Source organism: Bufo gargarizans, chromosome 6, assembly GCF_014858855.1.
Source record: "Bufo gargarizans isolate SCDJY-AF-19 chromosome 6, ASM1485885v1, whole genome shotgun sequence".
Classification (NCBI taxonomy): domain Eukaryota; kingdom Metazoa; phylum Chordata; class Amphibia; order Anura; family Bufonidae; genus Bufo; species Bufo gargarizans.
This window is the reverse complement of record NC_058085.1, coordinates 38,258,057-38,278,232: the sequence shown is the minus strand read 5'-3', so window position 1 is coordinate 38,278,232 and position 20,176 is coordinate 38,258,057. Positions and strand designations below refer to the sequence as shown.

General features: G+C 45.1%; 1 protein-coding gene across 1 annotated transcript in view; it reads right to left on the bottom strand.

Annotated features, from left to right (window-relative positions):
• Positions 1-5,465, bottom strand: part of LOC122940586 (protoheme IX farnesyltransferase, mitochondrial) — an 87,245-nt gene extending 81,780 nt beyond the window's left edge. Inside the window, exon 1 of the mRNA XM_044297221.1 lies at positions 5,374-5,465. Coding sequence (XP_044153156.1) covers positions 5,374-5,380 — 7 coding nt within the window. The 5' untranslated portion in view covers positions 5,381-5,465. The remainder of the gene's footprint in view (positions 1-5,373) is intronic.
• Between the last annotated feature and the right edge of the window lie 14,711 nt (positions 5,466-20,176).

The following is a 20,176-nucleotide window of genomic DNA, read 5'->3' as shown; positions in this document are numbered from 1 at the left end:
CACATCCGAGCCGCAGTTTTGGCAGCTCGGATGTGGACCCATTCACTTCAATGGAGCCGCAAAAGATGCGGACAGCACTCCGTGTGCTGTCCGCATCCATTGCTCCGTTCCGTGGCCCCGCAAAAAAAAAATATATAACCTGTCCTATTCTTGTCCGTTTTGTGGAGAAGAATAGGCAGTTATATTAATGGCGGTCCGTGCCCCGCAGAACGTAACAGCAGAACCAGAATCAGCAGAGGAGAAGTCACTGACGGCTAGAAAGTCAGAAATCCACATGACAAAGAGGAAAGAAGAGCAAATCACAGGCACCTGTGCCAAACCCGACTGTCCCTGATACGCTGATCAGCCGCACTTTCAGCTGGTCTGGTTGGCACGGTAATGGAGTCACACCACCGGCACCACATAACGGAGGTCAGACTTGCCACAGCAGCACGGATGGGCAAGTCACGGAGGCTGCATATGGCACAACTACAGGCATAACTACAATAACCAAATAGAAAACGCATCACAAGCTGCAATCACACAAGTTAAACATAAAAAATGATTGTGATAAAAACTACGGCTTCAACACAAATCTTCACTGCATGTTTATCAATACGAAGAATAAAGGGTGAAAACTATAAAATGTCAATACAAACTGTATCAATAAAATGTAACCTTTTGTATTGTCCGTCATCTCATTCCAGCCGACGGAGTAAGAGCGCGTGATGTAAAAACCCAATACGACTCTCTATTAATTATCTGCTGGAATCTATGTCTTTAGGCCTCATGCACACGGCCGTTGTTTTGGTCCACATCCGAGCAGCAGTTTTTGCGGCTCGGATGCGGACCCATTCACTTCAATGGGGCTGCAAAAGATGCGGACTGCACTCCGTGTGCTGCTGTCCGCATCCCGTTGCTCCGTTCCGTGGCCCCGCAAAAAATAATAATCTGTCCTATTCTTGTCCGTTTTGCGGACAAGAATAGGCAGTTATATCAATGGCTGTCCGTGCCGTTCTGCAAATTGCGAAACGCACACGGACGCCAACCGTGTTTTGTGGATCCAAAATTTGCGGACCACAAAACAAACAACGGTCGTGTACATGTAGCCGTAGAGCGAGTCTATTGCGGGAATCGCGCTCCGTGTCTGAGCTTCATCCTCAGTTCTGGACTTGCAGGAGCGCGCGGCATTACACTGATTTATAATGCTGTGTGTCTCTGCTTGACCTTACTTCTACAGGATCATAGCGATATAAAGCTGTCAGTATAGTGCCTTAGGCTACATGCACACGACCGTGCCGTTTTTTTGCGGTCGGCAAAAAACGGAAGCCGCCCGTGTGCCTTCCACAATTTGCGGAACGGACGGCCATTGATATAACTGCCTATTCTTGTCCGTTTTGCGGACAAGAATAGGACATGTTATATTTTTTTTGTGGGGCCGCGGAACGGCGGCTTGGATGCGGACCCAAACAACGGCCGTGTGCATGAGGCCTTATTCACACATCAGTGTTCAGTCAGTGATTTTCAGCCAAAGCCAGGTACGGGTCAAAAACAGAACAGGTGCAGATCTATCCCTTACATCTGATCTCTGTGGAGGCTCCAATCATGGTTTTGGCTCATAATCACTGATGGCAATCACTGACGTGTGAATGAGGCTTAAAGGGGTTTTCTCATCATGGTCAATAGGGGCATATCGCTAGGATATGCCCCCATTGTCTTATAGGTGCGGGTCCCACCGCTGGGATCCGCACCTATATCGAGAACGGAGCCCCGAAAGTTAAGGAGGGCGCACTGCGCTGCGCATTCACATCCGACCTCCATTCATTTTCTATGAGGCCAGCGAAAATAGCCAAGTGCTGGCCCAAATAAGTGAATGGGAGCCGTGGGCGGTCATGCGTGGTGAGCTTCCCTTTACTTCTATATCGGGACCGGAGTCCTCCAGCCACCACCTTGCGGGGTTCCGTTCCCGAAATAGATGCAGGTCACAGCGGTGGGACCCGCACCTATAAGACAATGGGGGCATATCGATATGCCCCCATTGTCCATGATGAGACAACCCCTTTAATGCTATAGAATTACAGTAAAGCAGAGGTACACAGCATTATAAATCAGTGTAAGGCCTCATGCACACGACAATATTTTTTCACGGTCCACAAAACTGGGTTCCGTTGTTCCGTGATCCGTGTCCGTTTTTTCTTCCGTGTATCTTCCTTGATTTTTGGAGGATCACCAGACCAGAAAAGTGGGAAAAAAAAAATCTAAGTCAAGTTTGCCTTGAAAATGATAGGAAAAAAACGGACACGGATCACGGACGCGGATGACAATCTTGTGTGCCTCCATGTTTTTTCGCGGACCCATTGACTTGAATGGGTCCGCAAACCGTTGTCCGTCCAAAAAATAGGACAGGTCATATTTTTTTGACGGACAGGAAACACGGATCACGGACGCGGATGACAAACGGTGCATTTTCAGAGTTTTCAACGGACCTATTGAAAGTCAATGGGTCCGCAGAAAATCACGGAAAATGGAACAACGGACACACACAACGGTCGTGTGCATGAGGCCTAATGCTGTGGGCTCCTGCAAGTCCAGAAGGGAGGATCACGTTCACACATGGAGCGCGATTCCCGCAATGGACTAGCTTGTGTGAAACAGCCCTTTTAGTATTTGGAATACAACTGATGATGGTTTAAATAGGTATTCCCATCTGTGACATTGATGACATATCGTAAGGACCCGCCTACCACTGGAACCTGCTCCTCTCTCCAGAACAAGGCCCCCAAGGTGAACAGAGAGCAGCCAACCTCCATTCACCACTATGGGAGTTCAGAACAAAGAACAGCACCGGCTCGGCTATTTCAAGCAGTCCCATGGCAGTGAATGGAGTGATGGCAGCGCTTGCGCAGTGCACTCTTTATTCACCACTATAGGACTTCCAAAAACAACTAGAGCTTGTCTATTTTCAGAACTCCCATAGAAATGAACGGAGAGAACATCACACATAAGCTGTGTGCTCTTCTACGATTCGGGGCCCCGTTCTGGACATCCCGCACCCCAAGTGTCAGTGTCATTATCCTGTACCCCGAGTGTCAGTGTCATTATCCTGTACCCCGAGTGTCAGCGTCATTATCCTGTACCCCAAATGTCAGCGTGTCATTATCCTGTACCCCAAATGTCAGCGTGTCATTATCCTGTACCCCGAGTGTCAGTGTCATTATCCTGTACCCCGAGTGTCAGTGTCATTATCCTGTACCCCAAATGTCAGTGTGTCATTATCCTGTACCCCAAATGTCAGCGTGTCATTATCCTGTACCCCGAGTGTCAGTGTCATTATCCTGTACCCCGAGTGTCAGTGTCATTATCCTGTACCCCGAGTGTCAGTGTCATTATCCTGTACCCCGAGTGTCAGTGTCATTATCCTGTACCCCGAGTGTCAGTGTCATTATCCTGTACCCCGAGTGTCAGTGTCATTATCCTGTACCCCGAGTGTCAGTGTCATTATCCTGTACCCCGAGTGTCAGTGTCATTATCCTGTACCCCGAGTGTCAGTGTCCTTATCCTGTACCCCGAGTGTCAGTGTCCTTATCCTGTACCCCGAGTGTCACTGTGTCATTATCCTGTACCCCGAGTGTCACTGTGTCATTATCCTGTACCCCGAGTGTCACTGTGTCATTATCCTGTACCCCGAGTGTCACTGTGTCATTATCCTGTACCCCGAGTGTCACTGTGTCATTATCCTGTACCCCGAGTGTCACTGTGTCATTATCCTGTACCCCGAGTGTCACTGTGTCATTATCCTGTACCCCGAGTGTGACTGTGTCATTATCCTGTACCCCGAGTGTCACTGTGTCATTATCCTGTACCCCAAGTGTCAGTGTCATTATCCTGTACCCCAAGTGTCAGTGTCATTATCCTGTACCCCAAGTGTCAGTGTCATTATCCTGTACCCCGAGTGTCAGTGTCATTATCCTGTACCCCGAGTGTCAGTGTCATTATCCTGTACCCCGAGTGTCACTGTGTCATTATCCTGTACCCCAAGTGTCACTGTGTCATTATCCTGTACCCCAAGTGTCACTGTGTCATTATCCTGTACCCCAAGTGTCACTGTGTCATTATCCTGTACCCCGAGTGTCAGTGTCATTATCCTGTACCCCAAGTGTCAGTGTCATTATCCTGTACCCCAAGTGTCAGTGTCATTATCCTGTACCCCAAGTGTCAGTGTCATTATCCTGTACCCCGAGTGTCAGTGTCATTATCCTGTACCCCGAGTGTCAGTGTCATTATCCTGTACCCCAAGTGTCAGTGTCATTATCCTGTACCCCAAGTGTCAGTGTCATTATCCTGTACCCCAAGTGTCAGCGTCATTATCCTATACCCCAAGTGTCAGTGTGTCATTATCCTGTACCCCAAGTGTCAGCGTCATTATCCTGTACCCCAAGTGTCAGTGTCATTATCCTGTACCCCAAGTGTCAGTGTCATTATCCTGTACCCCAAGTGTCAGTGTCATTATCCTGTACCCCAAGTGTCAGTGTCATTATCCTGTACCCCAAGTGTCAGTGTCATTATCCTGTACCCCAAGTGTCAGCGTCATTATCCTATACCCCAAGTGTCAGTGTGCCATTATCCTGTACCCCAAGTGTCAGCGTCATTATCCTGTACCCCAAGTGTCAGTGTCAGTATCCTGTACCCCAAGTGTCAGTGTGTCATTACCCTGTACCCCAAGTGTCAGTGTGTCATTATCCTGTACCCCAAGTGTCAGTGTGTCATTATCCTGTACCCAGAGTGTCAGTGTCATTATCCTGTACCCCAAGTATCAGCAACATTATCCTGTACCCCAAGTGTTAGGGTGTCATTATCCTGTACCCCGAGTGTCAGCGTGTCATTATCCTGTACCCCAAGTGTCAGTGTGTCATTATCCTGTACCCCGAGTGTCAGTGTCATTATCCTGTACCCCAAGTGTCAGTGTCATTATCCTGTACCCCAAGTGTCAGTGTCATTATCCTGTACCCCAAGTGTCAGTGTCATTATCCTGTACCCCAAGTGTCAGTGTCATTATCCTGTACCCCGAGTGTCAGTGTCATTATCCTGTACCCCGAGTGTCAGTGTCATTATCCTGTACCCCAAGTGTCACTGTGTCATTATCCTGTACCCCAAGTGTCACTGTGTCATTATTCCCCCCTATATTGTGGTATTTGTGACGTCACTGCCCAGTGCCTCCTACATGATGATGTCACCAGTACTCTGCAGACATGTGGGGTGCAGGCTGCCGGTCTCGCCCATTCCCCTGGGGTGCCATGTCCACGTCTCAGGGTTTATACGGTCTCCTTAGCCCCCGACAACCGCCGCACACCCGTCACAGCACCAGTATCACCCGCGCACCGTTCTCACCCTCACCTGTCATTTTGCGCCCGCTGTGCCCTCTCACTTCATGCGCGCCGCCATCTTGCCCTCTACGTCATCCCGTGGCTTCCGGTGACACACTTCCGCTCTGGGTCATCAGGTTACTGGAGGTCATGTGTGAGGCGCTCGGTGCTCTCGAGTTGATGTGATGGTGTGTTTGTGTCTGACAATGCTGGGCGTTGTAGTTTTCTGTCAGCTGAGTATCTCAGGACAAAGACTACCAATGAAATGTAGTACAAGTCTCTGCACGTGTTATGTACCTTGAGGACCTGGTGAGAGTAGTAGTCACGTCAACTTCTCCCCCCAGATTCTATATTCCAAACCATTCAATCAGCGTTTCTGCATTCTGGACTACAGCTCCCAGCCTGTCAGGGTAATGAAATATGAGACTGCAAGTGAGGGCATGGTGGGAAGTGCTGGGAGTTGTAGTTCTTGAATGGTTTGCTGCCTGATTGCCGTTTGGTAAACCATACTGAGAGTTGTAGTCTGTCAGCAGACTGACTGGGCTGGGCATGCTGGGGCCTATAGTTCTTGTCAGCTGGGAGGGTTTCGAGGTGGGTACACCCCAATATCAAGAGGTTTGTATCTCTACGAGCCTGTATTATCTTCCAGAGCTGGAATCGCAGTTCTGCTGGTTGTTAGTGGATACCTGATATTGCACAGTGACATCCGGGTCAGATTGGTAGTTGCTCGGACCCCCCTACCCTGCAGCAGGGTGCTGTAATATAGGGTTAAATACCCTGTTTGTCCTCTCTCTGGCCCCGCTGTATACTGATGTGATCCCACTGCGGACGTTGTGACTGCGCAGAGAAAACAGTTTGTGGTTTCAAGCCCAGATTTATGGAGCTCCTGTAAAAGAAACCCCTAGCGCTTGGTCTGTGTTCACACCACGTTTTACCCCCTCTGGGTTTTCCGTTGGGGGTTTACATTTGTAAACCCGGGAGCGAAATTCATAGGCATACCGTGACGCGGGTTCAGACTCAGTTTGGCCTGATTTGTTTAAAGGGGTTCATTTGTAGTTTGTCAATATCAGATTGGCAGGGGCCCGACTCTGGGACCCCCGCCGATCAGCTGATAGAAGAGGCCACTCAGTGAGCACCGCGTTCGCTTTCTAGGCCAGTGACATCACTGCACATTGGTCACGTGGCCTAGTTGCAGCCCTATATCAAGTCAATTGAGCTGCAGTACCCATCACTGCTACTATACGCTGAACGGCACTGTCCTTGGAAAGAGAGCGGCGCCTCCATGAAATAGCTGATTGGCGGGGGTGCCAGGACTCGGACCCCTCCCAATGTGATAATGATGACCCATCCTGAGGATAAGACATCATTATATTTACCCGGAGAACCCCTTTAAGTTTTTTTTACGTGCAGATTGGGCTAATATCGGGCTGCAGTAGGCCGACACTGACTGATGGCGTGCCGATCCGTGGGTCTTAGTAATTCCCGGTTCTGGTAATTGTACCCTGGGTGGGGCTAGTAGAAGACAGCGCCATACATGGTGTAGTGGCCTTGCCAGGGTACTGCAGCCCAGCTCCCATTGACGTGAATGGGAGTGGAGTAGAAGTACGCCAGCGCTAAAAACTACAGACTGGATGGAGCCTTCTACTATCGGATCCGTCTTCTGTGTAGTTTCTGGTGCCAGTTGCTGAACAGAACAACTGATTAGTTGGGGTATCGGGTCCCCTTGGACTGATAACTGTGTCCTATCTTGTATAAACCTCCCTAGATGACACGGTCAATGGCGACAGCAGCATCTAGACAGAGGGAAGGGATCCTTCTTCTCTATCGCGGTACCAATGCATTGCCATTTGAATGATTATGGCTACATGTATGCCTACAGGCACAGCCTTAGGCAGCCGATCAGTCTGACCAGTGATGGGTTATGATGCGCTGGCATACCACCGCAGTATAAAAGAGATCAATGATTGCATTGTGACACCCCTTATAGGGGCTAAACAAATGCATTACTAAAGGGTAATAAAGTTTATGAGAAAAAAAGTGAAAGAAAAAGTTTTATTTTGTAAAAGTTGTAAAAAAATGAAAAAAAAACCTACAAATTTGGTATATGCTGCATTCATCACATCCTGTACAATAACGAATAAGAATTTTTGCCCAGTTTCCAGCCTTTGAGAGGGGGTGAATTAGGGTTATTTCGGGTATCGAACTTTCGATACCCAGTTAATACTTTTAGCCCGGTATCGATACGATACCGGGATTTGCCTTTTATCGATACTAGGCTGTGCTACTGCACAGCCCAGTATCAGAGAACATGAGCGCGCTACTATTAGCGTGGCCATGTTCCCTCAGCAGCACGGGGGAGAAGGAAGCAGTCTTTCCCTCCCCCTGTGCTGCTGCCACCAATGAGAGCACAGAGGGGCGGAGGAGGGTGCACTGCGCCACCAATGATAACTAACGTTTAATACATTACAAATACAAGCAGCAGAAATACTTTACCGCCACCCTGCCCCTGACAGGGTGCTGCGATCCGTGGCAATTAACCCTGCACCTGAGGGGTTAACTGCCGCTGATCGCAGCACCCTGTCAGAGGTCAGGTGCCAGCAATGTGTTTCTGCTGCGGACTGTATTTGTATATTAAACGTTAATTATCATTGGTGACGCAGTGCGCCCCCCCCACAGTATTAAAATCATTTGTGGCAGTGGCCACAGAGTCCCCTCCTCATTGGTGGCAGTGGCAGTTGTGATCGGAGCCCCAGCAGTGTAATCCTGGGGCTCCAATCGGTTACCATGGCAGCCAGGACGCTACTGAAGCCCTAACTACCATGGTAATCTGCCTGCTGCTGTGTGCACTATGCACAGGACAGCAGGGAGGGTGTGAGGTCCTATTCACCCTAATAGAGATCTATCAGGGTGAATAGGATAAGGGATTAAAAGATCCCAGGTTCTAGCCCCTAAGGGGGGAAATGGTTATTAAATAAAAAGTAAAAAAAAAACACCAAAGTATAAATCACCCCCTTTCCCAATGTTACATATAAACAATAAATAAAATATTACATATCGCCACGTCCGAAATGTCCAAAATATAAAAAAATCTCTCTTATACGGTGAACACTGTAAAATAAAAAAAAATTAAAACTGCGCAATTCGCCTTTTTTTTTTTTTTTTGTCACCTTGTCCCGCCAAAAAATAGGATAGGACTGTTCTGTTGTGGGCCAGATGTTCCATAAAATGCGAAATGCACAAGGCTTTGTATTGGCATTTTATTTTTTCGCGTGATATCGAATGGTATAGAGTATTGCAATACTTTTTTATGGTATCGAAACCGAATCAAAATTTTGAATAGGGTCTGGACAGCCCAGACAGACACCAGTAGAGAGGATCGTTTGATCCGCCAGGAAGTACTAGCAGCTCCCACAGTTTTGTTGTCCACTATCCAGACACAGGTGGCCCCTTCATTACACCCCTGTCTCTGCCCGGACCATTTCCAGGCACTTAGCAGAAGAAAGTTTGGTGTCCTGGTGCCCAATACATGCCCTGCCATTGGCAGCCTGTCACTGTCATTTTCATTTGCAGTTGTATTGTGAACGAGAATCAAGCACTGCTACCGACTGGAACTTTATTGATGAATCCAGGTTCTGTTTGGGATCCCACGACAGTCTGGTTTGAGTATGGAGGCCGGGTGACAAACGCTTCAATCCTGCCTTTGCTGTGGAGCAACGCACTGCCCCAACCTCTGGTGTGATAATCTGGGACCATCAGATACGACAGTCGGTCACCCCTAGTAGTGATACGAAGACAATAACAGCTAGAGGCTGTATCTCATCTTGTATCTAGGTTAGAGGCCGTATCTCATCTTGTATCCAGGATAGAGGCCGTATCTCATCTTGTATCTAGGCTAGAGGCCGTATCTCATCTGGTATGCAGGCTAGAGGCTGTATCTCATCTGGTATGCAGGCTAGAGGCTGTATCTCATCTGGTATCCAGGCTAGAGGCCGTATCTCATCTTGTATCCAGGCTAGAGGCCGTATCTCATCTTGTATCCAGGCTAGAGGCTGTATCTCATCTTGTATCTAGGCTAGAGGCCGTATCTCATCTAGTATGCAGGCTAGAGGCTGTATCTCATCTGGTATGCAGGCTAGAGGCCGTATCTCATCTTGTATCCAGGCTCCTAGAGCCTCCTTTCACGTAAATTTTTTCTCCAATAAACTTCTCTTGTTCTCATATTGTGATCACATTTATCATTTTTATTTATTATCTTTTATTGTGGAAAAGTAGTAGAAAAAAAAGACATAAAACTGTCAACTGGGACCCACACATTGAGCCAGAGAATCGGGGTCCCTTTTCCCCATCCCAATAGAGCGGCAGGTCGAGGATATGCCTATGGGAAAGAAACAAGAACATTGAGTTAAAATCTATGATTGTCCTTAACCCCTTAAGGACATAGGGCGTACAGGTACGCCCTTGTGCCCTGGTACTTAAGGACACAGGGCGTACATGTACGCCCTGTGTATTTCCGATCACTGCCGTGCGGCTGGCAGTGATCGGAACCCGGTGCCTGCTCAAATCATAAAGTAAAAATCAAAAAACACATTTATCACTGATTAAAAATGAAAAAAATAAAATTCCCTACACATGTTTGGTATTGCCGCATCCGTAACGACCTGATCTATAAAACGGTCATGTTACTTTACCCAAACGGTGAACGCCATAAAAATAAAAAACTATGATGAAATTGAAATTTTGCCCACCTTACTTCCCAAAAAAGGTAATAAAAGTGATCAAAAAAGTTGTATGTACGCCAAAATTGTAACAATAAAACCGTGATCTCATCCCGCAAAAATCATACCCTACCCAAGATAATCGCCCCAAAACTGAAAAAACTATGGCTCTTAGACTATGGAAACACTAAAACATGATTTTTTTTGTTTCAAAAATGAAATCATTGTGTAAAACTTACATAAATAAAAAAAAGTATACATATTAGGTATCGCCGCGTCCGTATCGACCGGATCTATAAAAATATCACATGACCTAACCCAGTGATAGGCAACCTGCGGCTCTCCAGCTGTTGCAAAACTACAACTCCCACCATGCCCTGCTGTAGGCTGAAAGCTGTAGGCAGTCTTTGCATGCTGGGAGTTGTAGTTCTGCAACAGCTGGAGAGCCGCAGGTTGCCTATCACTGACCTAACCCCTCAGGTGACCACCGTAAAAAAAAAAAAAAACGGTGTAAAAAAAAGCAATTTTTTGTCATCTTACGTCACAAAAAGTGTAATAGCAAGCGATCAAAAAGCCATATGCACCCCAAAATAGTGCCAATAAAACCGTAATCTCATTCCGCAAAAAATGAGACCCTACTTAAGATAATCGCCCAAAAACTGAAAAAACTATGGCTCTTAGACTATGGAGACACTAAAACTTTTTTTTTTTTTTTTTATTAATTCTTTGTGTAAAACTTACATAAATAAAAAAAATTGTATACATATTAGGTATCGCCGCGTCCGTGACAACCTGCTCTATAAAATTACCACGTGATCTAACCTGTCAGATGAATGTTGTAAATAACAAAAAAAAAGGTGCCAAAAAAGCTATTTCTTGTTACCTTGCCACACAAAAAGTGTAATATAGAGCAACCAAAAATCATATGTACCCTAAACTAGTACCAACAAAACTGCCACCGTATCCCGTAGTTTCTAAAATGGGGTCACTTTTTTGGAGTTTCTACTCTAGGGGTGCATCAGGGGGGCTTCAAATGGGACATGGTGTAAAAAAAACAGTCCAGCAAAATCTGCCTTCCAAAAACCGTATGGCATTCCTTTCCTTCTGCGCCCTGCCGTGTGCCCGTACAGCAGTTTACGACCACATATGGGGTGTTTCTGTAAACTACAGAATCAGGGCCATAAATAATGAGTTTTGTTTGGCTGTTAACCCTTGCTTTGTAACTGGAAAAAAAATATTAAAATGGAAAATCTGCCAAAAAAGTGAAATTTTGAAATTGTATCTCTATTTTCCATGAAATATTGTGCAACACCCAAAGGGTGAACAAACTTTGTAAAATCAGTTTTGAATACCTTGAGGGGTGTAGTTTCTTAGATGGGGTCACTTTTATGGAGTTTCTACTCTAGGGTTGCATCAGGGGGGCTTCAAATGGGACATGGTGTCAAAAAACAAGTCCAGCAAAACCTGCCTTCCAAAAACCATACGGCGCACCTTTCACTCTACGCCCCGCTGTGTGGCCGTACAGTGGTTTACGGCCACATATGGGGTGTTTCTGTAAACGGCAGAGTCAGGGCAATAAAGATACAGTCTTGTTTGGCTGTTAACCCTTGCTTTGTTAGTGGAAAAAATTGGTTAAAATGGAAAATTAGGCAAAAAAATGAAAATTCTCAAATTTCATCTCCATTTGCCAATAACTCTTGTGCAACACCTAAAGGGTTAACAAAGTTTTTAAAATCAGTTTTGAATACCTTGAGGGGTGTAGTTTATAGAATGGGGTCATTTTTGGGTGGTTTCTATTATGTAAGCCTCGCAAAGTGACTTCAGAGCTGTAGTGGTCCCTAAAAATTGGGTTTTTGTAAATTTCTGAAAAATTTCAAGATTTGCTTCTAAACTTCTAAGCCTTGTAACATCCCCAAAAAATAAAATATCATGCCCAAAATAATTCAAACATGAAGTAGACATATGGGGAATGTAAAGTCATCACAATTTTTAGGCGTATTACTCTGAATTACAGAAGTAGAGAAACTGAAACTTTGAAATTTGCAAATTTTTCCAAATTTTTGTTAAATTAGGTTTTTTTTGGTGCAAAAAAAAATATTTTTTTTACTTCATTTTACCAGTGTCATGATTTACAATATGTGACGAAAAAACAATTAATAAAGTTATCAGCACTTAAAGTGACACTGGTCAGATTGGCAAAAAATGGCCTGGTCCTAAGGTGTAATAAGGCTGTGTCCTGAAGGGGTTAAATTAGAAGTAATTGCATTTCTCATGTCAGACTGTATTACCCAGCCCTAGCAGTGACTACCCTCTAATTATATCTTAGGTATAATAATGGTGTTCAGAGGTGGACATCCCCTTTAAGGCCTCTGTGTGTCCGCTGTCGGTAAGTACCATGAGCGGAGTACATCACACAGTAACAGTTAAACATCATTAGTACAGATGAATTCATTGTGTGTGATCCCTGCGGGACATGGCCGGGCCCTAGAACAATAGGGGCCAGGACACAAGGCGTCTGTATTTGCATATTCACCCCATCACACGGCCCTCTCTTTACCGTAGGTGACGCATCCATCTTTCTAATGCAAATTTTAATTTAGGAGAAGATGTAAGGAATCCTGCGCGTCTCATTAAATCCAGGGATGTGTTCCGAGTCATTACACGCTCTGTTTTCTTACATCAAGGGATTTGCAGTGGGAATCGGCATTAACAAAAATGAAAAACTAATGGAATTGAATCTGCCAAGGTTGTCAGAGCCACGGGCGAAGAGCGGCCGAGCGCTGGAATAGCAGCACGTAATTAGTGGCTTCGTCGTACAGGGAACCCTCCGCTGTGGGAGCCGGGATGTCATTGTCCTGCTGTGGTGAATTGACCTGTCCTGCTGTTGGACAGTGACTAAGGGACTAGTAGTTGCCCACAGGGCCACTTTTTGACCCATGTGACCTGGCATAGGTCCTACATCATTAATCCCTGTCTTTGTCACGTATGTTTAGATCCTGTCCGGTGAGGCATTGTCCATATTGTCCTTGTGGTCACCACCCTTTAGCCTCAAAGAAAATGTCATCTCATTTTTGAATCCCAAAAACTACGGCTTGGGTTACTATAAATCTGGATGGTTTCTGCCAGCAGAAAGTACATTTTTGTGCCCTGCCTCAGAGAAGTTTGATGATGGCATACCACTGTGAATAGGAGTCCAACCTCTGGGGTCTCCACCAATTCTGAGAATGGGGCCACAGTCTTGATTTAGCTCTTTGACCCCCTTCATAATTAAAGGGGTTGTCTCACTTCAGTAAGTGGCATTTATCATGTAGAGGAAGTTAATAGAAGCCACTTACTAATGTATTGTTATTATCCATATTGCTTCCTGGATTCATTTTTCCATCACATTATACACTGCTCGTTTCCATGGTTACAGACCACCCTGCAATCCATCAGTGGTGGCCGTGTTTGCACAATTTAGGAAAAAGCACTAGCCTATGTGCGCTCCCATTGTCCCGGCCACCAGAGAGGCTGACGTTTTTTCCTATAGTGTGCAAGCACGGCCACCGCTGATGGATTGCAGGGTGGTCTGTAACCATGGAAACGAGCAGTGTATAACGTGATAGAAAAATGAATCCAGCCAGCAAAGGAGGCAATATGGACAATAACAATACATTAGTAAGTGACTGGTATTAACTTTCTTTACATGATAAATGCCACTTACTGAAGTGAGACAACCCCTTTAACAGAATTAAAGTGGAACCTTGTCACTGTAAGTGGTCCATATCACATACTTACCTATATAGGCTTCCACATTGGCTTGGTCTCCTTGCAGTGCCATCGACATTGTTGCTTAGCGACCAGACCAGGTCTCCGGGCCTAAGTGCCGGCCAATCAAAGCATGGTGGGCGCTATGAAGTGACATGACTCAACCGTCCCATGAAACCGGAGTGCAGGCTATTTAAATAGGCAGCTGGTGGCCACAGTTGTCTGTGAATCTGGTCTTCTACTTCACTAGCTTCTATCTACAAACTCCTAAATCTGGATTTTTGGCATGTCTTTGACTTTGCTTCTGGGTAATGTTTTTTGGCTTCTGAGACTCCTCTCTGACTCTTGCCGATGCACTGAGCATGAAAGGGACTGCCGTCCAGTTGGGGGCCACCACTAAGGGCAGATCGTCTGAGTAGATAGGGGCCGGGGTGTGATTTGAGACTAGTGGGTGCACTGTTCCCTAGCAAACGTCTGGCACTGACTAAAGTGGGGTACAGAGTCTGAGATCCTTCTGCTCTTTACCAGGGCCCCAAAGGGATTTGGACTTTTATAGCCAGATCCCAAGCTGCGGTCTTCCGTGTCGTCACTGATTAGCAGCCAGACATAGCAGCAACAATGGAACTTGAGAGTAGTAAAATGGAGTTGTGGGTGAAAACCAGAGGATCAATCAGGTGCTACAATCCAGAAGGAGCAAGAGAAGGTAGAATTTAGGCCAGGAATCAATATCAGGAAATCCAAAGGGCACTGCAATAGGCAGAGTCCAGGAACAGAGCAGGGTCAATCACAAGCGATTAGTATAGACAGTATAGGCTGAAGAACCACTGATATTCTGGAATTGAGTGAGAGACCTGGCTGGGTGTAAATAGTAGGCCTTGATGACATCATAAGCAGACCAGGAGCATGCATTCTGATAGCGTTAGAAACATAACTTAGCTGTAGCAGAAGGTTGTGGTTGTACAGAGTGTTTCTCCACAATGGCACTCCTGGCCACCCGCTGTACAGGGAGCTGCAGCCGTCATGAACCCCATCACCTAGCGCTGTGGCCCCTTCATTCTCAGGATCCATAGGGTCCTAGAGTTTGGCTCCTTATCAGTCACCCTGTCGATATGCCATCATTTTTCAAGATGGGAATACTCCTTTAAAGGGGATGTCCCACAAAAATATTCTGCCGTTTTCAAACCAGCCCCTTGGATCTGAATACTTTAGTAATTTCATGTAATTAAAAATGTAGTTATTTGCTGAAATCTATCTGTATAGCGCCACCTGCTGTTTGTTCTTGTTTATTTCTCTGTCCACCTTGCTGAGGTGGACATACATGCTCAGTTCCATCCATCCGCCTCCTGAGCTGTGATAGGGAGAGAACTGTAGAACAGAGGACATACCCCATGGGCTGGAGCAGAAAGGACACTCCCCCTGAACGGCCAGCTTATAATAAACCTAGCAGAGCAATTGGAAAAATGCATAGGGAGATCTCCGGATCCATGTGAGGTACACGGCTGGTTCTAGCTTTGTTAGAAAGAGACTGTCCTGTTCTATATGATGTCTGATTTACATTTTTTACATTAGTCATGGGAGAACCCTTTTAAGGGCTTAATGAGATCATGGCTTAAATATTCCAATATATAGAAACTTTTGGCTATTTGCTGCATATTACATGTATGTTAGAGCCAAGTTATGACGTCTTGTGGCGATGTCTTTGTTTTATTAAAACATTATAGAGATTTTAACTCCTAAGCTGCCGTAGATCAGACACTCAATTCAATTCCATTAAAAACCTAGCAGAAGAATCCAAAGAAAGAGGAGGAGAAAGCAGGGACTTAGCATTTCTATGATGCATGGGTGACTCTGTGACTAAATGATATAGCTGAAAAGATGGCTGCTGACCACCTAGAACCAGCTACAAGGGAAGGAGGATAACTGGCTGACATGAAGTATACAGAACGTGTTTTCAGCAGAGCTCAGGGCACATTTAAAGTATAAGTCGCAATCTCCCAAAATGCAGTTAGAGAAGAACTCACGTGTGATTATCACTAGCAGAATATTCAATCAGTGTGAGATCAGATGTCCAGGGCTTAAACTGTCGACGCTGCCGAGTGACCTTTAAAAGTCGGCTTTTAAAAAAAAATTCAAGCTATTATGGTTTTTCGGATTGCATTGTCTGAGCTATGAACTTTCGTTCTGGCTAATGGCTACATGGTAATTAGCCCAATGCAAAATCTTTTTGACATTTTCAGAGAAGTTTTTGCTCACTGAAAATCAAGAGCTATTAATCTTGTGTTTATAAATGAGAGAACAAGATTTCAGGGTTGGATAAAAGTGTCCTCATCATTTTATTACAAGTCATCTTTATTTTAAGCGTAATGACCCCACAATCACAAATGTGCTATCATGTACCCTGATGGAATGTCCTAGTGACATTATAGATGACTACAAATCCTTGGTTTGCTGGCTGGAACTTTGCATTGCCTTGGACTCTTTTTGGCTTATCCCTTGGCATGCACTCCTCTTGGCTCCTTTGCTTGGACCCCTTGTGACTTATTTCTTAGTTTGTACTCCTCTTGGCTCATCCACTGGTTTAAACTCTTTTTAGCGTATCTATTTCCTTGGACTCTTGTTTTTCTATTCTTTCGTTTTGGATTCGTCTTGGCCTCTTGGAATATCCTTGGCCTGAACTCCTCTTAGATTATTCCTTAGGTTGAACTCCTCTTGGATTATCCATTTTCTTGGATTCCTCTTGGCTTATCCCTTGGCTAGGACTATGTTTGGCTTAGCCCTGGCTTGGACTCATTTTAGATTATCTCTTGGCTTGGACTTTTCTCGGATTATCCATTGGCCTGTAATCCTCTTGGCATAGTCCTTGGCTTCCACTCCTCTTGGTTTATCCATTGGTTTAAATTTCTCTTAGGCTTATTCATTGGCTGGATGCCTCTTGGCTTATCCATTGGCTTGAACTCCTCATGATTTATTCCTCGGTTTGGAGTCCTCTTGGATTATACCTTGGCTTTTACATATCTTGGTTTACCGCTTAGCTTGGACATCTATTGGCTTATACCTTGGCCTGAACTCCCCTTGTCTTATCCATTTCCTTCAACTCTCACTGGCTTAGGTACTTTTTACACTAGAGTTTTTCTTTTCCGGCATAGAGTTCCGTCACAGGGGCTCTATACTGGAAAACAACTGATCAGTTTTATCCCCATGCATTCTGAATGAAGAGTAATCCGTTCAGTATGTCTTCAGTTCAGTCTTTTTGACTGTTCCAGACAGAGATAATACCGCAAAACTGAAGACTTGCCTGAATGCCGGAGCCGGCATTTTTCTCCAAAGGGATGTATTAGTGCCGGATCCGGCATTCAAAGTACTGGAATGCCATATCCGTCCTTCCAGTCTGCGCTTGCGGATCCGTTTTTCTGGATGACACCGGAAAGACAGATCCGGTATTGCAATGCATTTTTCGGACTGATCAGGCATTTTTCAGACTGATCAGGGTCCTAATCAGTCTTACAAATGCCATCAGTTGGCATACGTTTTGCCGGAACACTCTGCCGCAAGTGTGAAAGTAGCCTTATCTTTTGGCTTGCACTACGCTTGGCTTGTCTATCGGCGTGAACTCCTCTTGGATTATCTCTTGCTTTATTCATTGCTTTGTTTTTTTTCCCTGGTTCATGCCTTTGCTTGGATTTCTTTGGACCTATTTTTGTTATATATTATTATACATGGTATAGTATATATTATTTGTATACAATTACAGCCCATATGAGCTACAATCTAGTGCTTGCTCCCAATCTCCCTTCCCAGTGGCTGTTGGCAGCCTGCACAATGTTCCTCTTTTCTGCTCGTACCTCCGTGTTGTGTTAAATTTGCCCACTGTGAGGAATGGAATTAGATTGTCAAGCACTTAGTCCCCATGTCTCAGAATTTTAAACATGAAAAGGGTCCTAATAAAGGGGTTGCATGAGGGTAAAAGAACAGATTTGCTTTTTCCAGGAGCGACTCCACTCTTCTCTATGGGCTGTGCATAGTATTGCAGCTTTGCCCTATTCATTTGAATAGTGCAGGACCAAGCTATATGTCTGACGGTGGTGCTATTACTGGTAGAATGGACCTTCTTCTCTAACTTCATACAGCTCCTTTAGGTGTAAAACTGTCCGCATAGACTACAATATGACTTTCTATTTATTGTTTTATTAGAACTGGTCCTCTCTGCTCAGGCTCCTGCTTCTGAGACCCTCTATGAACTTCTACATCAGTGAAAAAGCATAAAAAAGGGAAAAAAAAAAATCTGAGGCTCCTTCCTTGGCTCAATGTTCCTCCATCCGCCCCCTGGTCAGATCAGGTCTCCCCCTATCAGTAAGGCGACAGGCCAGGGGGTGGGGGCTTGGGTTGCACTTACAGGACCCTCTTTTGTGAAGCTGTCCAACAGCGTGAGGCTTCAAATGATTTTATGGGATTTTTTTTTTCTGGCACCTACCAAGCTGTTAACAGTGGGTTCACTATGAAGCGATAAAATAAATACGACTGTGTGTCGTCCGGGCTGTTACATGAAGAACCTCTCTGTATTGGGGAGAGGTGTATATATTCTGCTACTGTTCAGTGCAAGCCAAGTAAAAGCTTATTCTACGAGACGTTTGGATGAGCAGCAGTGAGACGCTAGATAGGAGACTGCCCACCCACAGTGGAAGAATCATACAGGGTGCAAAGGTTGCAATCACAATTGGGTCCCTACACCAAGGGGGGTCTCCTGAGCCCACCCATCAAAGAAGATCAAAGTAGTCCTAAAAGTACAGAGGCCTAAACATAGGTCCTGCTCACAAAATCAAGGCTACCTTACTACAGCGATACAATATTCTGGATAAAATGGTGCTGCCCTGTCAGATGCCACCTGCTCATCATTGTAGGGACATTTAGTGTATATAAAAGAGTCCCCTGATTCGATGACAGGTCATTTTGTAATCTAAGAATATATGGATGTGAGACCTAACAAAATTATTGTGGTTGTCTTCTGAATTTCCTGATGGCAAATATTGGGGAAAACATGGACCATGTTGGATTTCCTGATTCTTTTGTTCCACCAGGAAGGTTTCTGGCAGCATGACAAGACTGTATGTTTATGGAGAGGTCAAGGAACATAGCTCAAAGGAGTTTTTCCATCATGACAACCCCTATACCCTTTTAGCGCATATAGATGTTATCAAGAGGTCTCTGGTGGAATCAAGCCATTCATATATTTCATGGACAGCTATTAATCTGCCTGGCTGGCTTTAGCTTTCACAGTTTGCCTAGGGATCTGAGAGCCAGGCTTGCAGCAATCACCTTGAGGACCTCCACAATGAAAGGAAACATATCTGATGATGCAACCCTTTTAAGTATTGTGTATAGATGCTACAGGATCTTCCTCCACCCAACTTCGATCCTTACTAATGTAGCAAATCCTCTTTGACCCAACTTCTATAGTTACCAATTTTGACAAAAAGCTCACCATACACATTAGATGTATATCGGACAAACCTGCTAATTTCATTGGAATCAGTCGACCATCTAATGTTTATGGTGGCCTCCTGACTCTTTGGGGATGTTGGAATCTAAATTGCCACCCAACTTCTATTGCTAAAAGTACCAATGTTGTGAAAAGATCACCATACACATTAGGTGTAAATCGGTCGAACCTGCTGATTTCAGCTGTGTCAGGCCTTCATCTAATGTGTAATAGTGCCATCCTGACTCTTCGAGCATGTTGAAATCCGACTTTTCCAACTTCTCACTATCAATGTTGTGAAAAGCTCTCCATACACAGAAGATGTATATCGCCAGAACCTACTGATTTTATTGGCATGAGTTGACCATCTAATGTGTATGGTGGCCTCCTGACTCGATCATTTTGAAATCTAACTTTACACCCAACGATTCTCTAATGTTGCGAAAAACTCACCATACACATTAGATGTATATCGGTCGAACCTACCAAATTCACTCTGATCAGTCAACAATCTGATGTATGATATATGGTTGTCTCCTGACTCTTCAGGCATTTTAAAATCCAACTTTCCGATCCTTAACCAATGGCGGAAGTTGGGAGAGATCAGGATTGGGCGGTCGAAATTGAACATAGCCGATACATTTGTTCTTTGAGAGATAATCTGCCACCAGAAGTGGTTTGGCAGAAGCTTTTTTTTTTTTCCCCTTCCTCTACATTCGGTCTGGCAGGTACGTGTATGGGGAACCAGGAGAGATAGCTGTAGGCTTAATGAGTGTTCGGCCAGCAGCTATCTAATGTGTATGGCCAGCCAAAGATCAAGGTTTCTTTACAGCAGTCCTCTGTTCTTACTGCAATCAGAGGAGACAACCAAAGCTGACATCTGATTGGTGGCTACG